The sequence below is a fragment of the Electrona antarctica genome (assembly GCF_951216825.1).
Source record: "Electrona antarctica genome assembly, chromosome: 11".
Taxonomy (NCBI): Eukaryota; Metazoa; Chordata; class Actinopteri; order Myctophiformes; family Myctophidae; genus Electrona; species Electrona antarctica.
The window spans coordinates 35430207-35453760 of NC_136792.1; the positions used below are offsets into that span (position 1 = coordinate 35430207).

The 23554-nt window shown below is 43.3% G+C and overlaps 1 protein-coding gene across 2 annotated transcripts in view; it reads right to left on the bottom strand.

The window, feature by feature from the left end:
• The window catches only part of gria4a (glutamate receptor, ionotropic, AMPA 4a), a gene marked incomplete at both ends in the record, with an annotated part of 202311 nt that overhangs the window by 98340 nt on the left and 80417 nt on the right, over positions 1-23554 (bottom strand). For both annotated transcript variants that reach the window (XM_079515075.1, XM_079515074.1), the window contains 4 exons: positions 8509-8667; positions 10808-10861; positions 19277-19408; positions 21361-21413. In XM_079515075.1, the coding sequence (XP_079371201.1) occupies positions 8509-8667; positions 10808-10861; positions 19277-19408; positions 21361-21413 (398 nt within the window). The remainder of the gene's footprint in view (positions 1-8508; positions 8668-10807; positions 10862-19276; positions 19409-21360; positions 21414-23554) is intronic.

Here is a 23554-nt window from a genome sequence, read left to right on the forward strand (position 1 = left end):
TATAATGTTTGATTTACTTTATATAAAAATGCCTGATTTATAATGCTTGATTACTTTATTTATATTATAAATGGTGCATTTATATAGCGCCTTTATCCAAGGCGCTTTACATAGATTGTGCATTACATTCACCCATTCACACACACATTCATACACCGATTGCGGCGGAAACCATGCAAGGTACCAACCAGCACATCGGGAGCAATTTGGGGTTCAGTGTCTTGCCCAAGGACACTTCGACATGTAGCCAGGAGGAGCCGGGATTCGAACCGCCGACCCATGGATCATTGGACGACCTGCTCTACCTCTTGAGCCACAGTCGCCCCCCCGGTGGTTGATTTGAAAGGATTGATTTAATTTGAAATTATGTATAATATATGCAATTATAATATAATGAAGTATTTGTTTTGAATATATTTTATTTTCTAATTTCAGATTTTTGGTCTCCTTTGTTTTGCCGCGTTATTCTGCACTTTATGACACTTTGGGGAAAAAGCACAAAATGGGTTGTTACTATGTAAGTTACTATCAAAATTAAATCTAATTTCTCACGGTTTTAAGGGGGGAAAATAGTCTCAGACCAAAGAGACGGGAGCATAAGCAGGGATCAACGCAGATAATACAATAAAATGACCCGCACAACGCCTGCACTTTCACAATAGGAACTTACAAAGTCATAAAGAATTGGATTGGTTGTTTTTTTTTTGGGGGGGGGGGTTTGCATTATGGTTATTATAATAATAGTTATACTAATCCTAGTATTTAGCCAATTATTTGGGGGGCCACTTGCAGTATCCTGTAGGTAGGTTGAGAATCACTGCATAGTTGTATGTTGATGACATGTATATATTATTGTGTTAATGGTGTATGCTACTGTATGTTGATCAATTTAATACATAGGACCACAATGGAAACCAGTCCCGGGACTTTTTGAGGGGCGCTAGCCCCTCCTATGCACAGCAGTGTGTAGTAGGGTGTTTGTGTTTGTAGCACGGAATGTGATGATTGGTTGATGTATGATGATGTATGATGATAAGAGCACCCCAGCTTGAGTGTACGTTTTTGTGTTATTATTAAATGTAATGTCTTACTCTGTACCACGTACTGTTTACATTTCTGATTATTCAATAAGTAAGTAAGTACCGGTAAGTAAGCCAGTCCAAGCTCTGCTTCAGGGGTTGTGTCATCTCAGAGTGTGTGTGTGTCATGCAGATGATTCTGTTCATACAGTAAATCACAGTGGTTCTCAACCAGTGATTCTGATTGAGCCATGTTGTAAAGCCGAGTGTCTTTGCGAGATTTGGCAATGCAGCCAGTTCTGTTCATAAGAACTCACCATTTTGTTTTGAAAACAAAACGCATGCTGTCCCCAAGGCTATAAACTCCAAGTAGCAGAACTTCTATTGCTCCATAAAAGTATGTTTTTATTGTTGTTTTTGGAGTTGTTTTTATTTACGCACCCGGCACCGTCAACAGTGAGGCGTCAAGCCTCACGACGCCGGGGTTCCATAGCCACCTATTTCCTCTCAAAACGGGCACACATTTCAAAATAAGAGTGTTTTTTTGTTTGTACTTGCAATGCGATCATTCAAGCCATGTTTTATTTTGGAATCGTACTGGAAATAGAAGTAACTATGACGAGGAAGAAGCCTAGTTGACTTGAAAATGAAACTAAAATAATAATAGCGACGTATTGTATATTGTAATGTGCATTTGGGGTGGCGGAGCGCCCTCTACAGCTACCGGAGCTGCCTCTACAGGTAGGGGAGCTCAAGTGACAGGTACCGGAGCTGAGCTCCGCCAAGCTCCGGCTGAAATTAAGCACTGCCACCAAGGGACCACCATTCTTGGTGACATACCGGTAACTATGTTTCAAGGTTGCTATAAGGTCAATAACGGGTTTAAATGATTTAGAATAGCAGAGAGCTCTAGAACTCAGAGCAGCAGTCGTGCCCAGACAGCAGAGAGCTCTAGGACTCAGAGCAGCAGTCGTACCCAGACAGATAGCAGAGACCTCTAGGACTCCGCGTAGCAGTCGTACCCAGACAGAGAGCTCTATAGGAACTCAGAGTAGCAGTCATACCCAGACAGCAGCAGTGAGCTTTAGGACTCAGGGCAGCAGTCGTACCAGCAGTGGTGAGCGCACCTCATGTCGTGCTCTGCTTGTGCACAAGTATAGGCCTTACATGGCCTACTTGTGTGCAAGGCGCAAGTTGGCAGCTTGACAGAGTGCATTTCTAGTTTGATTTTTAACTCTTGAGAGTGTAAAATGAAACCATTTGTTTTAATTTTATGCTCTCAAGAGTTAAATTATTGTTAAACACCTGCATTACTTAATTTAGAAGAAGTCGAGAAGAATTCTAGAACTTAGAAGAATTGTCATTTAGAGAATGTAATTTTGTAGAAGTCAGTTTGATGAACGTGTGCCTGTTATCTCGCCTATGGTACCACATCAATACAGCGATGGTATTGTGGACAAAATCATATCCGACGACAACAAAAAGTCTTGGGTCTGGGAGGCTAAATCTCATCAAATAGTGAGCCGTGGCTCACACGCTGAATACATAATGGACCTCGGCGTGAAAAGGGTTAAAAACCACTGATATAACAGATGCAGAGCCACACCCCCAAACAATGCAATACCATCACAATAAATGATTTAATCTTGGAGAGAGAGTGTCTGACTGATAAACAGTGTCTGCAGCAGTCTAGTAATAAGCAAACAGCGGAGGACAATTGATGGAGCTGCCAGCGGCTAATGAGGATTTATCAGGTAAATATGAGAATGATGATGACACAATTAACACGCTTCCCTGGGTGATAAAAACGGCCATGACTTTCTGTATCACCTTGCACACCGTGTGTGTGCGCGTGTGTGTGCGTGTGCGTGCGTGTCCTGCACCTGCAGAGCTATACAGGGGTGACAGGAGCGGCTGATGTATTTTAATGGTTTGGTGGATATATTTCCAGTTATATATGCAACTAGCAACTCATCTGACAGTACCCAGCCAATAGTGTACTGACAAAGACAGAGAGACAGAGAGACAGAGAGAGAAAGAGAGAGAGAGACAGAGAGAGAAAGAGAGAGAGAGACAGAGAGAGAAGAGAGAGAGAGAGAGAGAGAGAGAGAGAGAGAGATAGAGAGAGAGAGAGAGAGAGAGAGAGAGAGAGAGAGAGGGGGGGGGGGGGGGGGGGTATTATGAAGGAGGCAGTTATGTTTTGTCAGATGGGATGAGATATGTGAAAGAAAGAGGGTGTGAAGTGAGGTTAGTAAAAACAGGAGGACTCCAGACAGAGCCAATGAAAGGGATTTATAGAAAGATGGCAAAGTGGAATATATGGTGAGTACACTACATCAAACAGACTGTCATCTTCTAAACACAACACATCACACAAAAGCCCCCACCAGCATCCCACAAGGTCGCAACACAGTGCGAAGCAACGCGTTTTGAGCTAGTAGACTTGCTACTTTTGAATTGTGAATTTTGGACGTAATGAGGTTTCCACCCGACAACGATGATATGGAACCTGCCACGGCCACAACATATTGTCAAGTAGTCCTATAGTGACAGCTTGGGACAACATATGGCCCACTCTCGCCCAACGCACACACTGGAATGCGGAATGCTGCAGGGTCAAAATGATGGCACGGGTGTGAGAATGCGTTGACAACTCAACTGATTGATTGATTATAATTAAGTCTACTGCCACTCAGCCTGCTCTTTATGGGGGGACTTGTTGGCTGTGATTCACCTGGAACAGTCTATTTCATTGGTTCTCAGACCTTTTAATTTCAAGGACCCCCATAACTCGTCCGTACACTCTCAGAGGCAGGCCTGCAAGAGTCGATTTGGAACCCCCTCAAGGAACCCCTCTATTTGTAAGAGTCTACGGGTCAGTGCATTCTGGTAAAACGTCAAAGGGGTCGCAAACGCTGTGGGCACTGGGGGCGTGTCATCAGAGCCCATACCCTAGGTGCATGGGTTGGCAAAAGGGCCTTTCTGTTTGGAGTTTGCATGTTCTCCCCATGTCCCCTAGGTACCCTCACAAAAAACATGCAGCAATCCTGGTCTCTATAGCGTGTGAAAACGTGTACGTCACCAAGAGGGGGGCGGCGTCTGAAAAGCTAGGGACGGCCCTCTCGTGGGCATTAAATTCTAGCCCACATCACTCAGAATAGAGTGACGGTGGTATGTTTTTGTAAATATTGAGCTCGTTCTTGGCGACAACATAGTGAACCAACACCAGGATGGATAGAAAGAACGTCGGGCCCAAATACATTACAAGGACAAGGAAAATGTTGTGAACAAACACGGCTGTGCTTAGATACTTTGTTGAACGTTATGTCTCTGCGCCCGTGCGCCGTACAGCCGAGATCCAAGCCATTCTACGTATTTTTGTAAACTCGTCAATCTGGGTTTCTTGATGCTGTCTCCATGCTGGAAAGCTGAAAATCTAATTCCGTTTTCTGGCTCATTCCCTCGACGTGACCTGCTGTGGCACTTATTTACTGAGCAAGTCTGCACCATTGTGAGGTCAAAAAAAGAACGTATACAAACACACCTGATAGTCGCTCAATGTAAACAAACCAGACAAGCCAACAAGTATGGCGGCCGCTACCACGTGACACATATGTTGACGCCCCCTCCAGGAGATTTTGGTACACCCTATACTGCCTTCCCCTGGCCAGCCGGGGCGTCCAATGGAGGGGAAAGGAACTGGTTGGAATAACGTGTTCCTTCCACGTGCTACGTCCAATCGTGGAAACTCCCCCCTGTCAGGTGAAAAGAAGCTGCTTGGACTCCTCATGCATTGAAGGAAGCATGAAGTCCGTTGCTATCCCCAGGTTGGCAGAAGGAGTGTAGCGCCCAACCTTACCCTAACACACCGGAGACAAATAAACTCTAACCTTCCCCCCGGGGCAGTGATGTTTTCTCTGACTTTTGGCTGTTTTAACACACAAACAAGCTAAACAGCGTTGCTAGTTGAATGTTTCCCAAAAAGCACCAAATTGATGTTGCTTGGCATTGATTGTCTAGAAACATTAGCGTATTAAAACATTTTACTGGCAGCCCTTGGGAGCTGCTATCTGAAAGAGTTTTGGCATCGAGCCTTATACTCTGTAGCTATAATGCTTTCTGTCACTGTGGCACTGGCCAATCCGTCACTCCCATCCTCAAAAGTCACAACACTGATCGGCTAAACAGCTGTGCCCACAGCGAAGGGCCTTCGCTGTGGGAGCATGATTTAACCAATCACACTGCTACAGCCTTCGCCGAAGGCTGTAGCAGCGTGATTGGTTAAATTACAGCGGTTCTCAAAGTGGGGTCCGGGGACCGCCCCAGGGGTCGCTCAGGAGTTACGGGTCTGTAACTTCAAGAGTGTTCACTCTCTGAGTTAGAATTTTACATTATAGAATGGGGTCCCAGAGATGAAAAATTATAAATGTATACAAATGTGGGTCTGTGGCCTAATGTTTATTGTCTCTGTTGGGTGAAATGCCCCAAATTGTTACTTTTCAGGATTCAAATTAAAAGTATCAAAAGAAGCAGATCTGGCCTGGGCCATGGCTCAGTGGTCCAGGCACCTTGGCTGGTAATCCAGTCTGGCAGTGTGCCGCGGGTTCGACTCTCGATCCCGACGGCCTTCACTGCATGTCTTTCCCCCCATCTCTCTCCCCATTTCCTGTCAGCCTACTCCATAAAATATATAAAATAAAGGCGAAAGCCACAAAAAAAAGACATGAAAAAAAGAAAAAAATAAGCAGATCTACAAAACTTTGCACCGTGTTTTGAACTTATGGATCTGCTACTTTTTATGCTTTTGTGTGACACTGTAGTATGATCACGTACAGTAGTAGTGCATTGATTTACAAAAGAAAAACTAAACAAAAACGAGATCAAAGTGTAAGAAAATAGGGTGTGAATAAGCACTGGCTCCAGGTGTCACTCTCTGTGACTCATCATGCATGTCAAACACTGTGACCTACAGCTTAACCAGCTGTCGAAGCCGCTTTCTAATTGGTTCATATGATGCATCACTGACGCAGGGTGGCATGAAGAGACACACGGCACGAAGGGTTGTGTGTGTGTGTGTGTGTGTGTGTGTGTGTGTGTGTGTGTGTGTGTGTGTGTGTGTGTGTGTGTGTGTGTGTGCGCACAGATTGCACATATGGATGCACATCTGTGTGCAGTCCTGCAGTGTGTGTACCTGGTCACGCACTGTCACTGTGCAGATGACCTGCTGCTGCTGTCAAGGAAGGACTACAGCAACTTGATCTCCTATACACATATTCTCCCAGACGTGGGCCCTGACAGTGAACGTAACTAAGTCTAAAATCATGATATTTCAAAAAAGATCCAGCCGCAAAAAACACAACATTTTCCTAAATACAATTCAACCAAGCTGTAAAGGACCCGAGAGACAAGGCAAGAAGGGCCTTCTAATCTATGCCATCAAAAGAAACGTCAAAATAGACATCCAAATTAAACCCGGCTTAAAATACTCGACTCTGTGATAGAACCAATTTTCCTCTATGGTTGCGAGATCTGGGGATCATTAGCAAACCATAAACTCGAAATATGGGATAAACACCAAACCAAGACCCTATACACACTGCAAATCCATTCTCCGGACTCAGCGAAAAACACCAAACAATGCATGCAGGGCAGAATTAGGACGATACCCACCCACAATACACCATAAAAAAGAGAGCACTTAAATTCTACAACCACCTAAAATAAAGTGACCCAGATGCACTCCATAAAGAACTCACACACAGCGAAACTCTAGAGAGATGCCCCCTCAGTCAGCTGACCCTGGAACTCAGTGCACAAACACACACAGAGCCACCAGATATAAAGCCTATTGGACTAAGCCAAATTATAAAACAGCAAAAGGAAAACTATTTGACACATTAGAAAGAAGCAACACAAAAGCAGAGTAAACTAGAAAGGTCGCAATTTTGAAAAATTGCAAAGTGTGGTTGCCGCAGTCGCTTACATAGGCCCCTCCCACTAATTTTGCCAGCCAATTACAATGTCACGTCACCCCTGAGGGGATTTATCCCCCAAAAATCACGATTTTGCGACAAACGGTTAAATTTCTCGCATTTGCGGCGCCCCCTATGGATGAAAATGTAATTGCTTTTGGAACTTGGTTGATTGAACCACCCCCGACATGTGATTCAAATTTGGGATGGATTGGACATTTCATTCGTGATTTATGGCATTTAAATAGGCCCCTCCTACTATCTTCGGACGACGATTACGGCCGAACGATACGCACTGCCAAAATTCTGCAGTTGGTGTTTTAATTGGATAGGTCCGGAGATCATGTGTGTCGATTCTTGTGAGATTTGGATTTGGATAATTAATTTTAATAATTATTATGAACCTCCCCCCAAGTCTTGTAAATATGGCGCTTATGGTCTCCAAAGGAAAAAATACTTAAATTGGAGCCTTAATTAGTCTTCGATCTTCCCATTATAAGTCTATGGAAAAATAAATTTAGATTTTACGACTTACGGTTCAAGAGTTATAGGGAAAAATGCGAAGTGGGCTGTTATAGCGCCACCATGAGGCCGACTGATGTAATAATTCATTCAATTAATTTTAATAATTATTATGAACCTCCCCCCAAGTCTTGTAAATATGGCGCTTATGGTCTCCAAAGGAAAAAATACTTAAATTGGAGCCTTAATTAGTCTTCGATCTTCCCATTATAAGTCTATGGAGAACGAATTAATTAATATCAATTAAACTATACAACGGATCTCTTAGCAATGAGCAAGCACACGATTCCCGATGAATCCGGTCGATTTGACATATGGCTCGAGTGTGTGCGGCAAAAACTGTGGGAGGAGTAGTGCGGCAAAGTATCGCTCATTTAACCACACTAACTAGAATTCTATCTGGCCCTGAACAGAGAATACACTGTGGCAGAATACACCGTGACCGACCCAAAACAAAGACAAATCTTAACTACTGTAGTAGCAAGGACTCAGTGAGCACAGTCTTGCGATCGAGAAAGGCCGTCATGCAGACCGGTCTCCCGAGAGAAGACAGACTATGCACCCACTGCACACAAAATGAAGTGGAAACTAAGCTACACTTCCTAACCAGCTGTCCATTGTACCAAGACATCAGAGACACATACTTCCCACAGATTACACTCAACCATGCATGGAGATTTTGAAAACATGACGAATGACAAAAAAAACTCCCATATCTGCTGGGCGAAGTACAACAATGTGCAAACACAGCAGCAAGATTTGTGAGCTGCTGTGATAGCAGAAGGATATCAAATGGAACACAACCACCCTAAAGACTAATCATTGTGTGTATTCCTGCACTACATGCATCAGGTGATCTTGCTACATAGAAATTGATTTAGTTTAATTGGATGACATGGCTTCGTGAGCTGGTACGACCAGCTGTTCTCGGCACGCCACACCGGCCGGCATGCGACGGAGCAAAATCATTTGGTTTCACAGTAGTTTCCCCATACCTTGGGTGGGCTGTCGGATCCGGGGTATTCCCTCTGGTCCAGTTTGTTCCAGCGCTGCATCAGCTTGATGACGATGGGCCTACTGAAGTCCACTAGCTGGAAGCCTGTCACGTTAGCTCCGCCATGCATGAACCTCTCCAGAGACATGTCCTTGAAGCCCTGAAACCAACAGAATGGAGAGACAACGTCTAAGGTTTGAGGCAAATCAGTCTGCTACGAGCATATGTGAGTTTGAGTGTATATGTTCAACAAAATCCAAAGACCAAAATAAACGGATGCGGAATCAGACTCTCATATGTGCATAATTATAAGTATAATACCTGTGCGTACCCAAGGCCCTTAATGAGGCCCTTGTCTCTAAAACATTGCAACCCAGACAATGGAGAGATACTTTTAAACACTGCATCCCAGACGATTAAGGAATATGTCTTTAACGCCCTGCATAGGCAGGGATCAGATATCAGTAAACAATAAAATGACCTGCGCAACTTCTACACTTGCCTAAACAGGACAACTTTAGTTAGGCAACGTTTCGGTCAATGAGATGCCTGAAGAAAGTCTATTGACAAAGACGTTGCCTAACTAAAGTTGTCCTTTATATTGTGCAATTGTCAAGCACCCCCAAATGAATATGTATTTGACTATGGGCCATGAGAAGATTTTATGGCAGGGAATTCCTACAAGCTCACAACATGTCACATTGCATTTGTGAGTTTGTAGATTGTGTACAGTACATTTAAAGTGGTTAAACTGATTCTGAACAGTTTTGCTGCACACTTCTGGAATGGGTCCCCAGACGCCACTTTGAGAGCCACTTGAATAGCAAATGACACTGATCGCCCCCTCAATCATCATGTCGCAATAATGCCATCTGGATGGAGATACAGTAGGCTATAGAACTTAACAACAATAATGCCATCTGGATGGAGATACAGTAGGCTATAGAACTTTGAGATGGGAGAAAAACCTCGCTTGAGCATGAGTTCTGTCCACAAGGCTATTGCAGCGTTAAGCATTAACGGCCTCTCCAACATGGAAGTATTTTTGGGATTCTATGTATCGTCTTTACTGTATGTTGTGTTGTGTTGTGTGTTACTGTTCCTTATGTCATCCAAAGGCTGTTATTGGATGTTATTGGATGGAATGGAGAGGATATAATAAGACAGTATAGAATGGAATGGATAGAATGGAGAGGATAGAGACAGTATAGAATGTGTGGATATCATGAAGGTATGAGAGTAGAGTAGGGGAGGGGGAAAAAACGGAGTGAAATAAAAATAAAAACCAAAGAGAAATGAGGAGAGAGAAAGGGAAGATCAAAATAATATTGATGTAACACAGATGGAAAGACGAGATGATGATGATGATGATGATGATTATGATGGAGGAGGAGGAGGATGGCGGTGATGGTGATGGAGAGATATTGAAGAACAGAGAACTGTTGAATTGAAGGGTTACCCTGGATGGGTGGATGCTAATGTAATTGCTAAAAGCTTTAAGAGACAATCTAGTTTGACCTGAACACATTAGCCCCTTTCTCACTGTCTGTCCCACTGCGACTGTGGTGGAACTGCAATGTCTGGGGTAGAAATTAGGGCAATATTTCATTTACTGAAGTTGTGTCCAACTCCCTCCGAGTGCAGTGACTTTGTTCAGGACAGCTTGGCTAAATGTGCTAAAATGTCACAATCTAGGCCTTTATCAGATGCTCGAAACACTGAAGTCAACAAACAAGTGCTTCAACAAAACTATTTTCTTTTGGTATTGTGTCTATGTTTGTGATGTACTGTACGTCTGCTCTGATTTTGTTTGATTGTGGACATACACAACACATGAGCTATAATTTTGTAACATTTTAAATAATTTAATTTTATATAATTGTCAATAAATGCATTGTGCCAGGTAAATACCAAACATAGCATCATTTCTAAATAACATGTTATCTAAATAATATCTTTAGCTTTTGTGCTAAAGCATGCATGTACTGTATGTCTAGTTGTTGTGAGCTTGTAGATCAGCCATTTTCAAGAATATCATTCAGTGAAGACAAGTATACATTCATAGAATGAGCTGATACTGACTGAGAACAATCTCTGTCAACACATTCCTGTCGTTTTGTCAACTGGTCAGTCTATGAAAGTCTGCATCATTTAAGAGTTGTATGTAACAACAACAATAATAATAATAATAATAATAATAATAACAATAATAATAATAATAATAATAATAATAATAGGGATTATATTTTTCTTCTTATAAAGGCAACAAAATATTTTGCAAAGAATGTTGATTTTCTTACCAGGTTAGCGACGATGTAGTGATAACCCTTCACGTGTTTACCCATACTGACTGCCTGGGGGAGAGAGAGAGAGAGAGAGAGAGAGAGAGAGAGAGAGAGAGAGAGAGAGAGAGAGATAATAAATTAAGTAGTTCTCATCTCACATCTAATCATGTGGGTTCAGTTGTGAGACTGTAAAGGAAATCGAACAGTGTTATTCGATTTAAAAGTCATTAGCTGTGTAAATGCCATTTAGTCTCTGTCCATACGGTACACAACTACACATCCAGGATGTTCATGTACGCCAGTGGTTCCCAAACTTTTCCCCCAAATTGACACTAATTAGCCCACGGACCCCCATTAGAAAATATATGCCAAGGACCTCCATAAGAGAAGATGTTTACAGCTCTAGCAGTGACCCTCAACCATTTTATTTTCAAGGACCCCCCAGTTTGACATGCATTAGGCTACAGACCCCCCATTTAATGGCATTTATATCTATGGGTCACCAATTTATATTGTAAAATCAATGTTAATGTAACTCTGATAATGTACAAATGGAACCAAATGGACCCTCGGTTCCATTTCATTCCATTTGTACACTCAGAGTTACAGTCCCATAAGGGTCCATTTGGTTCCTAACTATCAATTAGCTGAAGACCCCCTGGAACTCCCTCAAGGACCCCTGGGGGTTCCCGGACCCCACTTTGGGAACCACTGATGTACGCTAACTCTGCAAGCTTAGAACTATTTCTATACATAAATATGTAGGCTGTGTCCCCAACATTGGTCAACACATAAAAAAATGATAGCCTATAGCCGAGTATCACGCAGCTTGCGCTTGTATGCCTATATGCATGCAGTGGTTCACAAACATGACAGTCTGACAGACAGACAGCAGACTGACTAGGGCTAGGGCTAATTATATGAAAAATATTGAATGGCATTTTGCAAGTCGGCCAGTCATAGTTTTAAGCCAGCTCACCTCTTCAGCGCTCTACTCCAAAGGTAAGATATGCATGCCTTAATGTCGCTGCGCTGCCATTAATTAATTAGGCAACCGTAGCTGTAGGGTACTACTGTAGGGTACTACATTGATCTCATCATGAGATCAATCAAGTTTGCCTCAGCATCAAACTTCCATTATGCCAAGTGCCAACTAACGCCAAATGTCCCACGAATCATTTAATGACGACATCATGAAAGCATACTGTAGCATACTTACCTCTGACAAAGAGGATATATAGGCTACCAGCCGTATGGTTGAACATTTAAATAGCTACTGTACGTGTCCAGAACAAATCCATTCCCCATGGCATTCAGACAGACGACAGTGAGATGATAGTAATCTAAAAGACGGACTTCCCCTCATTAATCAATGCAGCTCTGATAAAAAAAAGATATCAGATATATTTTTTACCTCTGCAAAGGTGTGAGTGAGCAATTGTTAAATAGAAAAAACTTTTATAATATAATTGCCAAGTATAGCCTTGGTCCTGAGGTTGAACTTAAATAAATACATCAACTGTAGTTGCATTATAAGAGAGCTTATAATTTATAACGTTCAGTCAGTTGACATTGCGAGAGACTCGCCTGTCAAAATAAGCTGATCTACCAGTTCATGCAGTGCGGTGCATCGCGAGACATGAACAAAGCATTTCCGCGGGTCCCCAGCCAAAAACGTTGAGAACCCCTGAGCTCGGAGATGAGGAGATCTGTGCATTGTGCAGGCTGTGATGACGTTTTTCACCCGAGGAAAGATATTTCCTGTTGCCTTATATGACGTGGAATGGGCGTGGATGTTCAATTATACCAGGCAACAACAGGCGAATCGCTTGGGAAAGAGGCGAAATGATATACACGGGCGATCCGCACAAATTAAGTCATTACGCCACCTTTGGTGAATGACACGTGAGCTTGATCATTCGGATTAATACGCTCTCATTACGCACTTCATTTACACCTGGTCGTAAATTTCCGTTGTGAATCTGGCCATAGGTGTTTAAATTGACCCACTGTATTTGACAGTGGACCTTTCTCTATTCTGTCCCTTCCTGTGCGATCACGTATTCATGCCACGCATGCATAATTTAATCTGACGGACACGGCGGTAGCTGGGTACGATTTCACGCTATACGGTCGAAGCGTGTCAATGGGTCCACCCCCCGACCTCATCTTGGCTTTCACAGGGAGGCGGCTCAGATCGTCGCACCAGCCAACCCTGCGGGGTAAATTGCTTCACGACCTTGGGGACCCATTCTAATGTGTCAATTTGTGCTTTCTTTTCACGTATATGCAAGCCTTTCCGTGGAGTGGACCCTTGTGAAATGTCTCATGAAGATGGTTGGTGAAGTGTGTGTTAAGGCCCTGATGGACAGCAAAGCGTTTTGTTTTTGTCCAAACATGACGCAAATCGCTACACATTATCTCTTATCGCTAAACTAAATGAGTCTTTCAGATTTGGTCATGTGATCAAGACGGATCTTTTTTTAATTTCATATTCCATCTTTGATTAGCTAAGATTGACATTATGGAAAACTTTTAATGCACCGTCCATTTGGGGTGAAACTTTGCGTGCATATTTGCACCACGTTGAGAAACAAATGTCTGACTTTTAACATTGCCCTATTATAGTGCCACCAGGAGGTAGATTCTTTCAAAACATTTTTATATCACTTTTTCAAGTCAAGTGATCAAGACGGATCCTTCAGATCTAGCCCTTCAAAATATACAGCTTTTCATCACAACTCATCGTCACATTTGCCATTGACAATGAAAGGAGAATTTACAGTGCGTCATAATGTGTCTGAGCAAATCGGCTTTTTTAAACACATGTAGTGCAATTGTTTTAATTCAGCTCGGGAAGGAGAGTGTGAGCCTGTGCTTTTGTGTTTTATTTTTGCGAGAGCCTGTATGTGTGTTCACGTTTACATGTGTGTGTGTACATGTGCGTGTGTGAGGAAGACTTAGAAAATAGAAAAGTACAATAGAGCACGCACGTCCCCTCACTTAAAGCCAGGTGCCGGGCCGAGGTTACTTGAAAAAATAGGTAAGGTCCACACACAAGCTTCAAAGCTTAAATATATTTATTAAGGTCCCTTACACCATAGTGGACATATGTATGGACATATGTCATATACCACTATGGTATGGTGTATAGTTTATTCCAGTGTGCGGACCTTATCTTTTTTTTGGAAAATAGCATTAGCCATCTGTAAGTGACTCAGCCTAATTGATACATTTCGTGCGTCACGCAGGGAAGCTGGCAGGGGGCAGACAAACAGAACATTCTCTGTGTAGACTGTAGAGGAATGATGCCACTGTAATGTGTGTGTGTGTGTGTGTGTGTGTGTGTGTGTGTGTGTGTGTGTGTGTGTGTGTGTGTGTGTGTCTGTGTGTGTGTGTGTGTGTGTGTGTGTGTGTGTGTGTGTGTGTGTGCATGCGTTTGTGCGTGCATGCGTTTGTGCGTGCGTGTGTGCGCACTGCGTGCACAGTGCTAAATGCCTAAATTGTAAATTGTAAATTGATGAGTAGCTGAATAGCCTGAGAGCAAATACCTGTGAGACTGAGTCAATGCTATACTGCTGTGTGTGTGTGTGTGTGTGTGTGTGTGTGTGTGTGTGTGTGTGTGTGTGTGTGTGTGTGTGTGTGTGTGTGCGCGCGCGCGCACGCGCGTGTGCATGCGTGCGTCAGATCTGCAGTCAGTGGCTCAGATGTGATGACAGCTGGCAGAACCAATGGGACGGTGCACAAAAAAACCTGGGTCAAGGGCCAGGCACGCACGCACGCACGCACGCACGCGCTCACGCACGCACGCATGCACGCACGCACGCACGCACGCACGCACGCACGCACGCACGCACGCACGCACGCACGCACGCACGCACGCACGCACGCACGCACACGCATACACACACCGGTGACACCTGTCACATGGCTTGTCTCAGGGCATCAAGCAGGACACACTCTAATGAGATTAGACAAGCGAAGGAACACATTGTGTGTCCTACAATGTGTGTGTATGCGTGTGCGTGCATGTGTGCGTGCGTGCGTGCGTGCGTGCGTGCGTGCGTGCGTGCGTGCGTGCGTGCGTGCGTGCGTGCGTGCGTGCGCGAGCAGTGCACAGACATCCATATTTAGTGCGATGTGTTTCTGCTCAGTGGTCAGACAGAATGCAGGGCTCCATTGAAGCAGCACAGTACAGACCAAGCCAGTGTCCACTGCATGCAGCAGTTCAATACTGTATACCACTGTTCAATACTGTATACCACTGCACGTATCCTGCACTCAACACAAGAGCAGTGCAGTCCTCTACCAACAATACAATGTGGCATTCCTTTTCATCCAACACAGGACCCCCAAACTGTATGTGTTTATTTGTATGCCGACCCCCAGTGGAAATACGTTGTGCCAGACAGTGACCCGCATGACAATTGTTGAAATGTTTCAAAAATATTCAAAGATGTAAGTAACAGTAGATCTACAGTACAAGCTCACAAGGTGTTGCATTGTGGCACGTTGAGTTTGTAGATGTGCTACTTTCTGATGCACCGTGTACACATAGGGTTAAAGTATTTAAACTGATTTGGATGCTATATTAGCACATTTGCATGGGGATCCCCTGGCCCCCCTAAAAAGGACCCCAGAGGGTCTCCCTCTGGACCCTACTTCGAGAGCCACTGATCTAATGGAACAGTGGTTCTGGATCAGGGCCCAATTGAACATCTCTGCATGCAGGTGCATTTTCAGAGCATGTTTAATTTAATGGTCAATCAATCGATGACCATTACATTTTGGATTTTGGATCAATGGAAGTAATGCAGTTAGCTCCTATTTAACCACTTATACCCCGGAGTCCCGCAGGGCCCAATACTAGTGTATAGTAGTGTGTAGTTTTCTGTTTTCTCTTATTGTGAGGAAAGCTTTTGCTGACAAGCTAATATTTTAATATTTTGCAAGCACCGGAGAACAACAAACAGCCAGCACCCAGAAATGGATAATATTGCTATTTTGATTTATTTGCTCATTGATTTACCCTAACCCTGTGATGAATGTTTGGAAGAGGATGAGAAGTAATGGTTAACAGCCCAGCATATTTTATTTATACTTATACAACAAAAATAGCCAATCTGTAAGCTTGTACTGTAGAACAGTTGGAGCATATATTGGAATTCCTCCCATCCACTGACTGCACCGGGCCGACATTGACAGCTCAGCTGTGTTGATTGGCGAGACGGTGCCTCTGTGACAGCTGAGGGCTGCTACTTTGAAACAACAGGGACAATGTCATGTCTCAGTCAATTTACAGGGTTTTTGTTGATAACTGTTGTATAATCGCAATATTACACTCGAGGGTCTGCATTACCGTCATTATTGGCGCGACAGTGATGCGGTCAGGAACGAGACAAAGTCGAGTTCCACCAATGCAGTGCAAAATTAAAAGGAGCCGGCAAATATTCTAAAGTTTCCCAGATTCTGCTAATTATCATATTCTTTGAGCCACACATCCGAGTTTTTGAGCGGTCAAACAAAGAATGACGTGCCGTTGATCCCCTTCCCCTATTGGCTCATTCTAGAACATGACAGGTAGAAGAATAATATACCTTATGATTCTACTGAGCTTTGTTCCAATATATGTTTTTGTATCATATTTGTATTTGAGTGAATTAATTGAGTACAAAGGACCACAATGGAAACAAGCCCCTTGGGGATTTTTGTGTTATCATTTTAGCATAACCTTGACTTGACTGTACTACCTGTACTGTTAATAATCATGTTAATAAAGTATAATCAGTCAATCAATCAATCAATCAATCAATCAATCAATCAAACGTTTATTTTAAATCACCCTGACTAACGGACAGGCCCCACTGTCATTACTGTCAGAACGTTGATGTGGTATCATGAGTGTCATATCCGGGTAGTGTCTGAGCGGAAGGTTTGGGACAGGCTAAATTTAAACCAAATATTATATTCGTCGCTGTTGGGCAGCAACCTCTTATCTCCATATTATAATATTTTGTGTTTTTTTGAATACCCTACGTGATCATACTACAGCGTCACACAAAAGCATAAAAAGTAGCAGGTCTGCAAGCTCAAAACGTGGCGCTAAGTGGCACATTTCTGCTGCTTTTGCTAGTTTTGGATTTGAATCCACAAAAGTAACAGGTTTGGACATATGAGGTTTCCCCCCGACAGAGACCATATTATCCGCAGTGCCAGGATGAAGCCACTGACCTTCATCAAATACAATTAATTGATTTTAATCGGTGCACAATGGCCTCGGAAAAGGTGATTATGTAACAACAACAATGTTTCCCGTTTCACGATCAAAGAACACATTTATTAATCAGAGCGCTTGAATACATTCATGTCCAAATCAGCAAGGGGAGACATCTCTCTCTCTCTCGCTCTCTCTCTCTCTCTGTCTCTCTCTCTCTCTCTCTCTCTCTCTCTCTCTCTCTCTCTCTCTCTCTCTCTCTCTGATCTGTGTGGATTGCTATAATAGGGGGGAGGGGGGGGGGGGGGTGTGTGTGTGGAATTATTAAGTTCTAAAAAGCAAAGCAGGCTGAGATGTCTGTCTGTCTATCGATCTCCGCTCCTTTTCAGTGTTTTCATTTAGTTTAAACAACAATATTAGGAAGCAAGCCCAAATAAGCGATCTACGCTACAAACAATGCCAAATAGTCTGCAAACTATCCAAAGTCGCTTATAATAAGCGGACATGGCAACACTGATCGGATTCCCAGCTCTAGTGTTATCCGCCACTCTCAGCTCATTGGTCCACAATGTATAGGCCTAGGTTATTCTGTGTGGAAGCAACTCTCGCTGTTGCTTCAGTTTTGCGGCCCTGGTGACAATCAGTTGGCAGATGGCTTTCTGCCAACTGATTGTCAAGTTTTATTTCAGCTCTATAAAAGTAATTTCATACGTGGCTCGTGCTCACGGCTCGATTGCGCCAAAGTCACTTGTAAATATTTGGGGTTCTGGACATGAAAATGTTTTGCTGAACTGTTGAAGCTTGTTTCTAAACAAATTTTGGCCGATAAATGTCACAATCGATATTGATTTTGTTACATATACAGCCTCTTTGTTTTCAAATGCGCACCCAGAGGTTCTAGTTTTAAAGAAGTAGGCCATGTGTTTCCCAAACTCTTTGAGTACGCTGAGAGCTTGTCAATCCGTTGTAGTGGGCTTTAATTCATAATGTACCTTTCCGCTTCCTAGAAATTTAGTGGAGTCAAAGGTGCATTACTGGTCTTTAAAATGTAGTGGAGTGAAGGTCTATGAACAGAATATACAAATAGCCTACTCAAGGTAAAGTACAGAACCATAAAAAATAATAATAATCTTTAAGTACACTACATGTGCCGAGAGTTTGGTGATGAGGTTTTTCAAGTGCGGTACATCCATTATAATTAGTAAAATGGTGCTGTTTATTGTGCAGTGTAAAGAGAGGCCAGTGAGTGTAGGAGGGGACATACAACACAGATCATGAACCACCATTATCTTAATGAGGTACTGTATATGTGTCGCTATATGTGGCTACACAGTGTAGACACAATCACAGGCATGCTGGGGATCGCTGCATCGGTCAGCGTGTTGGGTTGGGGTTTCCAGCACTGAGCCTGCATGGGGGTTAATGCCTGCGGTGGAATATCGGCTGAATCATCATCACACATTCTAGCATTAAATATATCGTCTCTGTCGGGTGGAAAGCTCAAATGTCATTTTTTTTTCTTTTCAGGATTCAAATTAAAAACAAATAAAAGTAGCAGATCTACAGTACAAGCTCAAAACACGTTTCGAAGCTTGCAGATCTCCTACTTTTGATGCTTGTGGGTGATGTTGTAGTATGATCAAGTACAGCGTTCATTTACATCGCCTCCCTTACTAGGCGGGGCTTTTCTTACCCATCCCCTACTGGGCGGGGTTTTTCTTACCCATCCCCTACTGGGCGGGGCTTTTCTTACCCATCCCCTACTGGGCGGGGTTTTTCTTTCTTTTTACATGAGTTGCGTGTTGTCATAAATTATAATCTACTAGAGCCTGGAAAACCATTCTGGCAGCCAGCTCCTAGCATGGCTCGTTAGTCAAAAGACTTTCAATCCATACCTCCTGCATGGGTTTGAATCCTGCTTATGACACTATTTTTGTGCCAACCTCAAACAACTTTTTTTTGCAGATAAAGTAAAGTTTAGACCATGGTGATGTAATGTTTTCTACATTTACCTGTTCCAGAATGCTGAGCAGTCTCGGGCTCCAGGTTAATATAGGGTTAGTTAGTGTTGCACTATGGGTAATGTAGTATTTTCTACCTACCTTTACTTCCTGACTCAGAGGTTTCCGGACAACACGGCTTCAAAGTAAGAGTATCGCCCATTGACAGTGAATTGTGGCAACGAGAGTCTAACCACCAGATGGCGCCATGGGTGAGTTAATGTATAGGGTTAGTTAGTGTGGCACTATGGGTAATGTATTGTTTTCTACCTGTTCCAGAATGCTCTGCAGTCTCTCAGGCTCCAGGTCGATGACGTATTTCCTCTCCTGGCGTCGGTCTAGGTCCTCTAGCAGACGCCGGTACCCTGCCTCGTTGAAACTCTCCACGCAGATCGCACTCACCTGTGGAAAACACAAGTAACGTAAAGTGTGCGCTTAGTTTCTTTTTTTTTTTGCAAAAGTAGCAGATCTAGAATCATGTTTCGAGCATGCTTATTATGACAGTCCAGACAAGGCAACTTTCCACTGCTCTCCCGACATGCGTGGCCGGACACATGCGTGGCTGGTTAAGACTCACCCGTGGCTCCCAACATGTGTTGCTGGTTAAGACTCACCCGTGGCTCCCGACATGCGTTGCTGGTTAACTTACCACCGAGATCGTCTTTTGACGCCTTCTGGTCCAAACACTCTTGTCGCTGAGATCGCCTTTTGACAGGCTTTTTAATATAAATTGATTACGGTTCACATCTCTGTTCTGCATGCACGCGCTCGTAACACTCGGGTTCCGGTGCGAAAAACAAAACAAAAAAACAAAGTGAAAATTCCGCTGGCTTATGCTGTCTATGGTAACGCAGTTTTTAGAATCGTAATATCTCCGATTCTTCTTCCCCTGCTGCGTTTATTTTTTGGTTCAAAACAAGCTTGATTTGCGGCTCATTTCTATAAACGACATGATTGCCAGTTACAAAATGTTTTGGGTGGACCTGTTACATATAGCGATTATTCACTTCCTGATTCTCCCTTTCTGAGTGAAACGCCTTTGAAAATAAGATGGATGCTTGGCGGTTCTCGAGTATACACAATTCAGCCACCAGATGGTGCTGCCGGACCCGTGACAATTTGGTCCGATTACAACCCGTTCCGAGATTTATTTCAAATGACGGCACTGAGTGGACCTGTGGCATTTTGGTCCAAGATTTCCGAGATTCCGAGAGACCCGATGAGTAATTAATGATTGTATGGTGGTGTTTTCGATTCAAATCAGCCTGGCAGGCAGTGACATCTGCAGTAGGCTATATGGTAGATAACTATTCGTGCAGTAGCTCAACTTTGTTTTTGTTGCGCTGCAGTAATCTGATCCTAAACCAGCCTTAAACATTGCACACGTTAACCCATTTAGCGCTATCATTTATTGAAAAATTAGGACCTAATTCACGCCAGCATTTTTTTCCAGTCAAGCTCTTATTTTGAAAAGCCACATTTTCAGTCGACCGGAAGTGGATTATCCCAGCAAGCTCGACGGAGCCGAGACAGCCGTTGTTTACATGATCGATATATGCCGGTGCACTGGAGAACTCCTCATCGCCGGCTCTGTGCCGTCAAGAAACGCTGTTTTGACCAAAATGCCATCTGGGACAAGGAATAGGAGATACAGGCGATTGAAAGAAACGGATAGAATGGATTATTATGGCGACAACGATCTAAGATGAATCCAGTGCTGTGCATTATGGCTCGGACGATCGAATGCACTATAAAAGCGCAATTGACAAAGGTCTTCGGCAATGGCGGTAAGCGTTAGTATCAAAATTAGGCTTCAATTGACAAAGGACTTCGGCAATGGCGGTAAGCGTTAGTATCAAAATTAGGCTTCAATTGACAAAGGTCTTCGGCAATGGCGGTAAGCGTTAGTATCAAAATTAGGCTTCAATTGAAAAAGGTCTTCGGCAATGGCGGTAAGCGTTAGTATCAAAATTAGGCTTCAATTGACAAAGGACTTCGGCAATGGCGGTATAAGTGTTAAACAGCACTTCATTGAGTTTCTCTTTCACCAGTGCAGCGTGTCGCGGTCACGCCACACACACAGTCACACAGTGTTCTCGGAGCCACTGAGGTATTACACAGAATGATGTGTAGACAAACATCTCCTGAATCCACAAGTGATTATGATAAAACATGGATCCGACCGGTGCAGGTCTCGGGTCCTCTCGGGTATTCTCAGAATTTAGGGCCCCGTGAAGAGCTCCAATAAGAGCTTTCTGCCCGACAACATATAAAATTATGGGTGTCATTAACATGCTCTTGCGTTCTGTTCTGTGTGTCTGTGTGTGCGTGTGCGTGTGTGTGTGCAGCCTCACCTTCCATCCATTCTGGCCCGCTTTCTCCATAATGGCCTGCAGGATAGCGTAACCTAGGTAACAGAGAGTGTGAGAACAAAACATGGATAAAGAATTAAGATGTAATACCTGGATCAATATGGTGTGTGTGTGTGTGTGTGTGTGTGTGTGTGTGTGTGTGTGTGTGTGTGTGTGTGTGTGTGTGTGTGTGTGTGTGTGTGTGTGTGTGTGTGTGTGTGTGTGTGTGTGGTTGTGAGAGTCTGTGTGTCCGTTCATTCATTATACAAGTGCATCCATTCCTTTATGGATGGATGAGCATAATAATGCTACCAGTATCTCCAACAATTTTTGGTTGTTCGGGTGAATTTCACCCGTGTTTAGATAGTGAAAAATCCCATACACCCACAATGGACTTTTTTTGAGTGGTGTAAACCACTCCTACAACTGGCTTTGTTAGTCTGTGCAGAAAAAATTAGCATGGTTGCTATGTTCACCCTGTTCACCCGGGTGTGATTTTTGAGTGGTGTAAACCACTCCTACAACTGGCTTTGTTAGTCTGTGCAGAAAAAATGAGCATGGTTGCTATGTTCACCCTGTTCACCCGGGTGTGATTTCATTACGTCAGACATGATTTAATTACGTCAGACAGGCTATATAAGACCTTACACCACTCAGTTCACACGGTTGTGATTTTTTATGTTATAAAGCCAAAAGCAAAAGCATGATGACATTTTGAATATTTTGCCTTCTATAGGTTGTTAATGGTATGGTCACATATTATGCCAATTACGAAAATTGCTCAACATATGCAAGTTAGCATCCGGCAGTTTCTACATGCTGGGGACCCATACTAAACATTTATAACATAAAACGTTGGTGTACTCAACATGTCCGGGTTCACATTCTGGCTACTAGACTATATGGCTTTTGAGATCTGTCAGTAGACCTCGAGAACAGCATGCATTTTAGTCTAGACTATATGGCTTTTGAGATCTGTCAGTAGACCTCGAGAACAGCATGCATTTTAGTCTCGTTGGAGTTTAAGACAAGTTTCGGACTAATTAGAGCCAACTGGAAAGCATCATAAGCTGCCCACAGTCTTGCAGTGGTGAATGGATGAGTGGGCCCAATACTTCTGGGTCGTGTTGTGTTTGTGTCAGTCGCATAGTAATTGACATCACAATGCGGGGAGGGGTGTACAATATTAATAAACTGGACCCCTGTCAGACACCTTTACCAATTATAGGACCATCGGCAAGACGGAGACAACAGCTTGAGTTCTCCCGGACAGATAATTAGAGAACCCACTGACAGCTGATGCCTTTGAGAGTCAATGAAAAATAACTGCACAATGCTGGTAATGGCATCCAGACCTTTCAATATTGTTTGCGACAAGCATTGTAGCTCTTATAGGAGAATCCCGATTCTTGAGGTTGGAGAATAGTGTACTGAATGCATGCAGGAAGTCACGCTACTGGGAACTGAGTCTGATAGGTATTCAATAATCTCGGCTAAAGAGCACCATTTTGATATGGGAAGGTAGTTATTTATCTCACTCGGATCATCACCTTCATGCGGCGGTGTAACTTGTGCAGTTTAACATACAGCGGGAATTATGCCAGAGGTAATTGTTAGGCTAAATATGTGAGCAAGCGGGGGAGGCAATTATATGTGCACTAAGACGCAGGAGATACAAATCAAGATCATCCTCCCCCTCGGACTCCTTAGTGCATGGTTGTGTAAGCGTATTAAAAATCACATATCAGAGCCTACGTCAACCCTTTGTGGTTGCATATTTTGTCAGTGGTTCTATTGAGAGTGAATACACTGCTGTAATTAAGAAATAAAATCTCTCTCTCTCTCTATATATATATATTGTGACGGCCAGAGTCACAATTGACTCTTAATATTGACTAATTGGGTAATTAACAGGCCATCACCACTTAACGATGATTGACACCCTACTCAGGATAAAGTTGCCACAGGTGTGTCGGTGTGGGAGAAACAGTTTGCATGCTGGCAGCAGCTCTCAAAGACAGTGTCCAGCACTCTCTCTGCATTTTCTCTACCTGGTTTTTATTTTGATCATTTAAGTAGCTCGAGTTGGAGCATGTTTAGAAACAAATTCACTCCCTGCATAAGAAGGCCTGCCGAGATTCTTCCAACTCCACTGTGCTGAAATCCAGGGAGGAGAAGTAACTGAGGAGGTGATTTG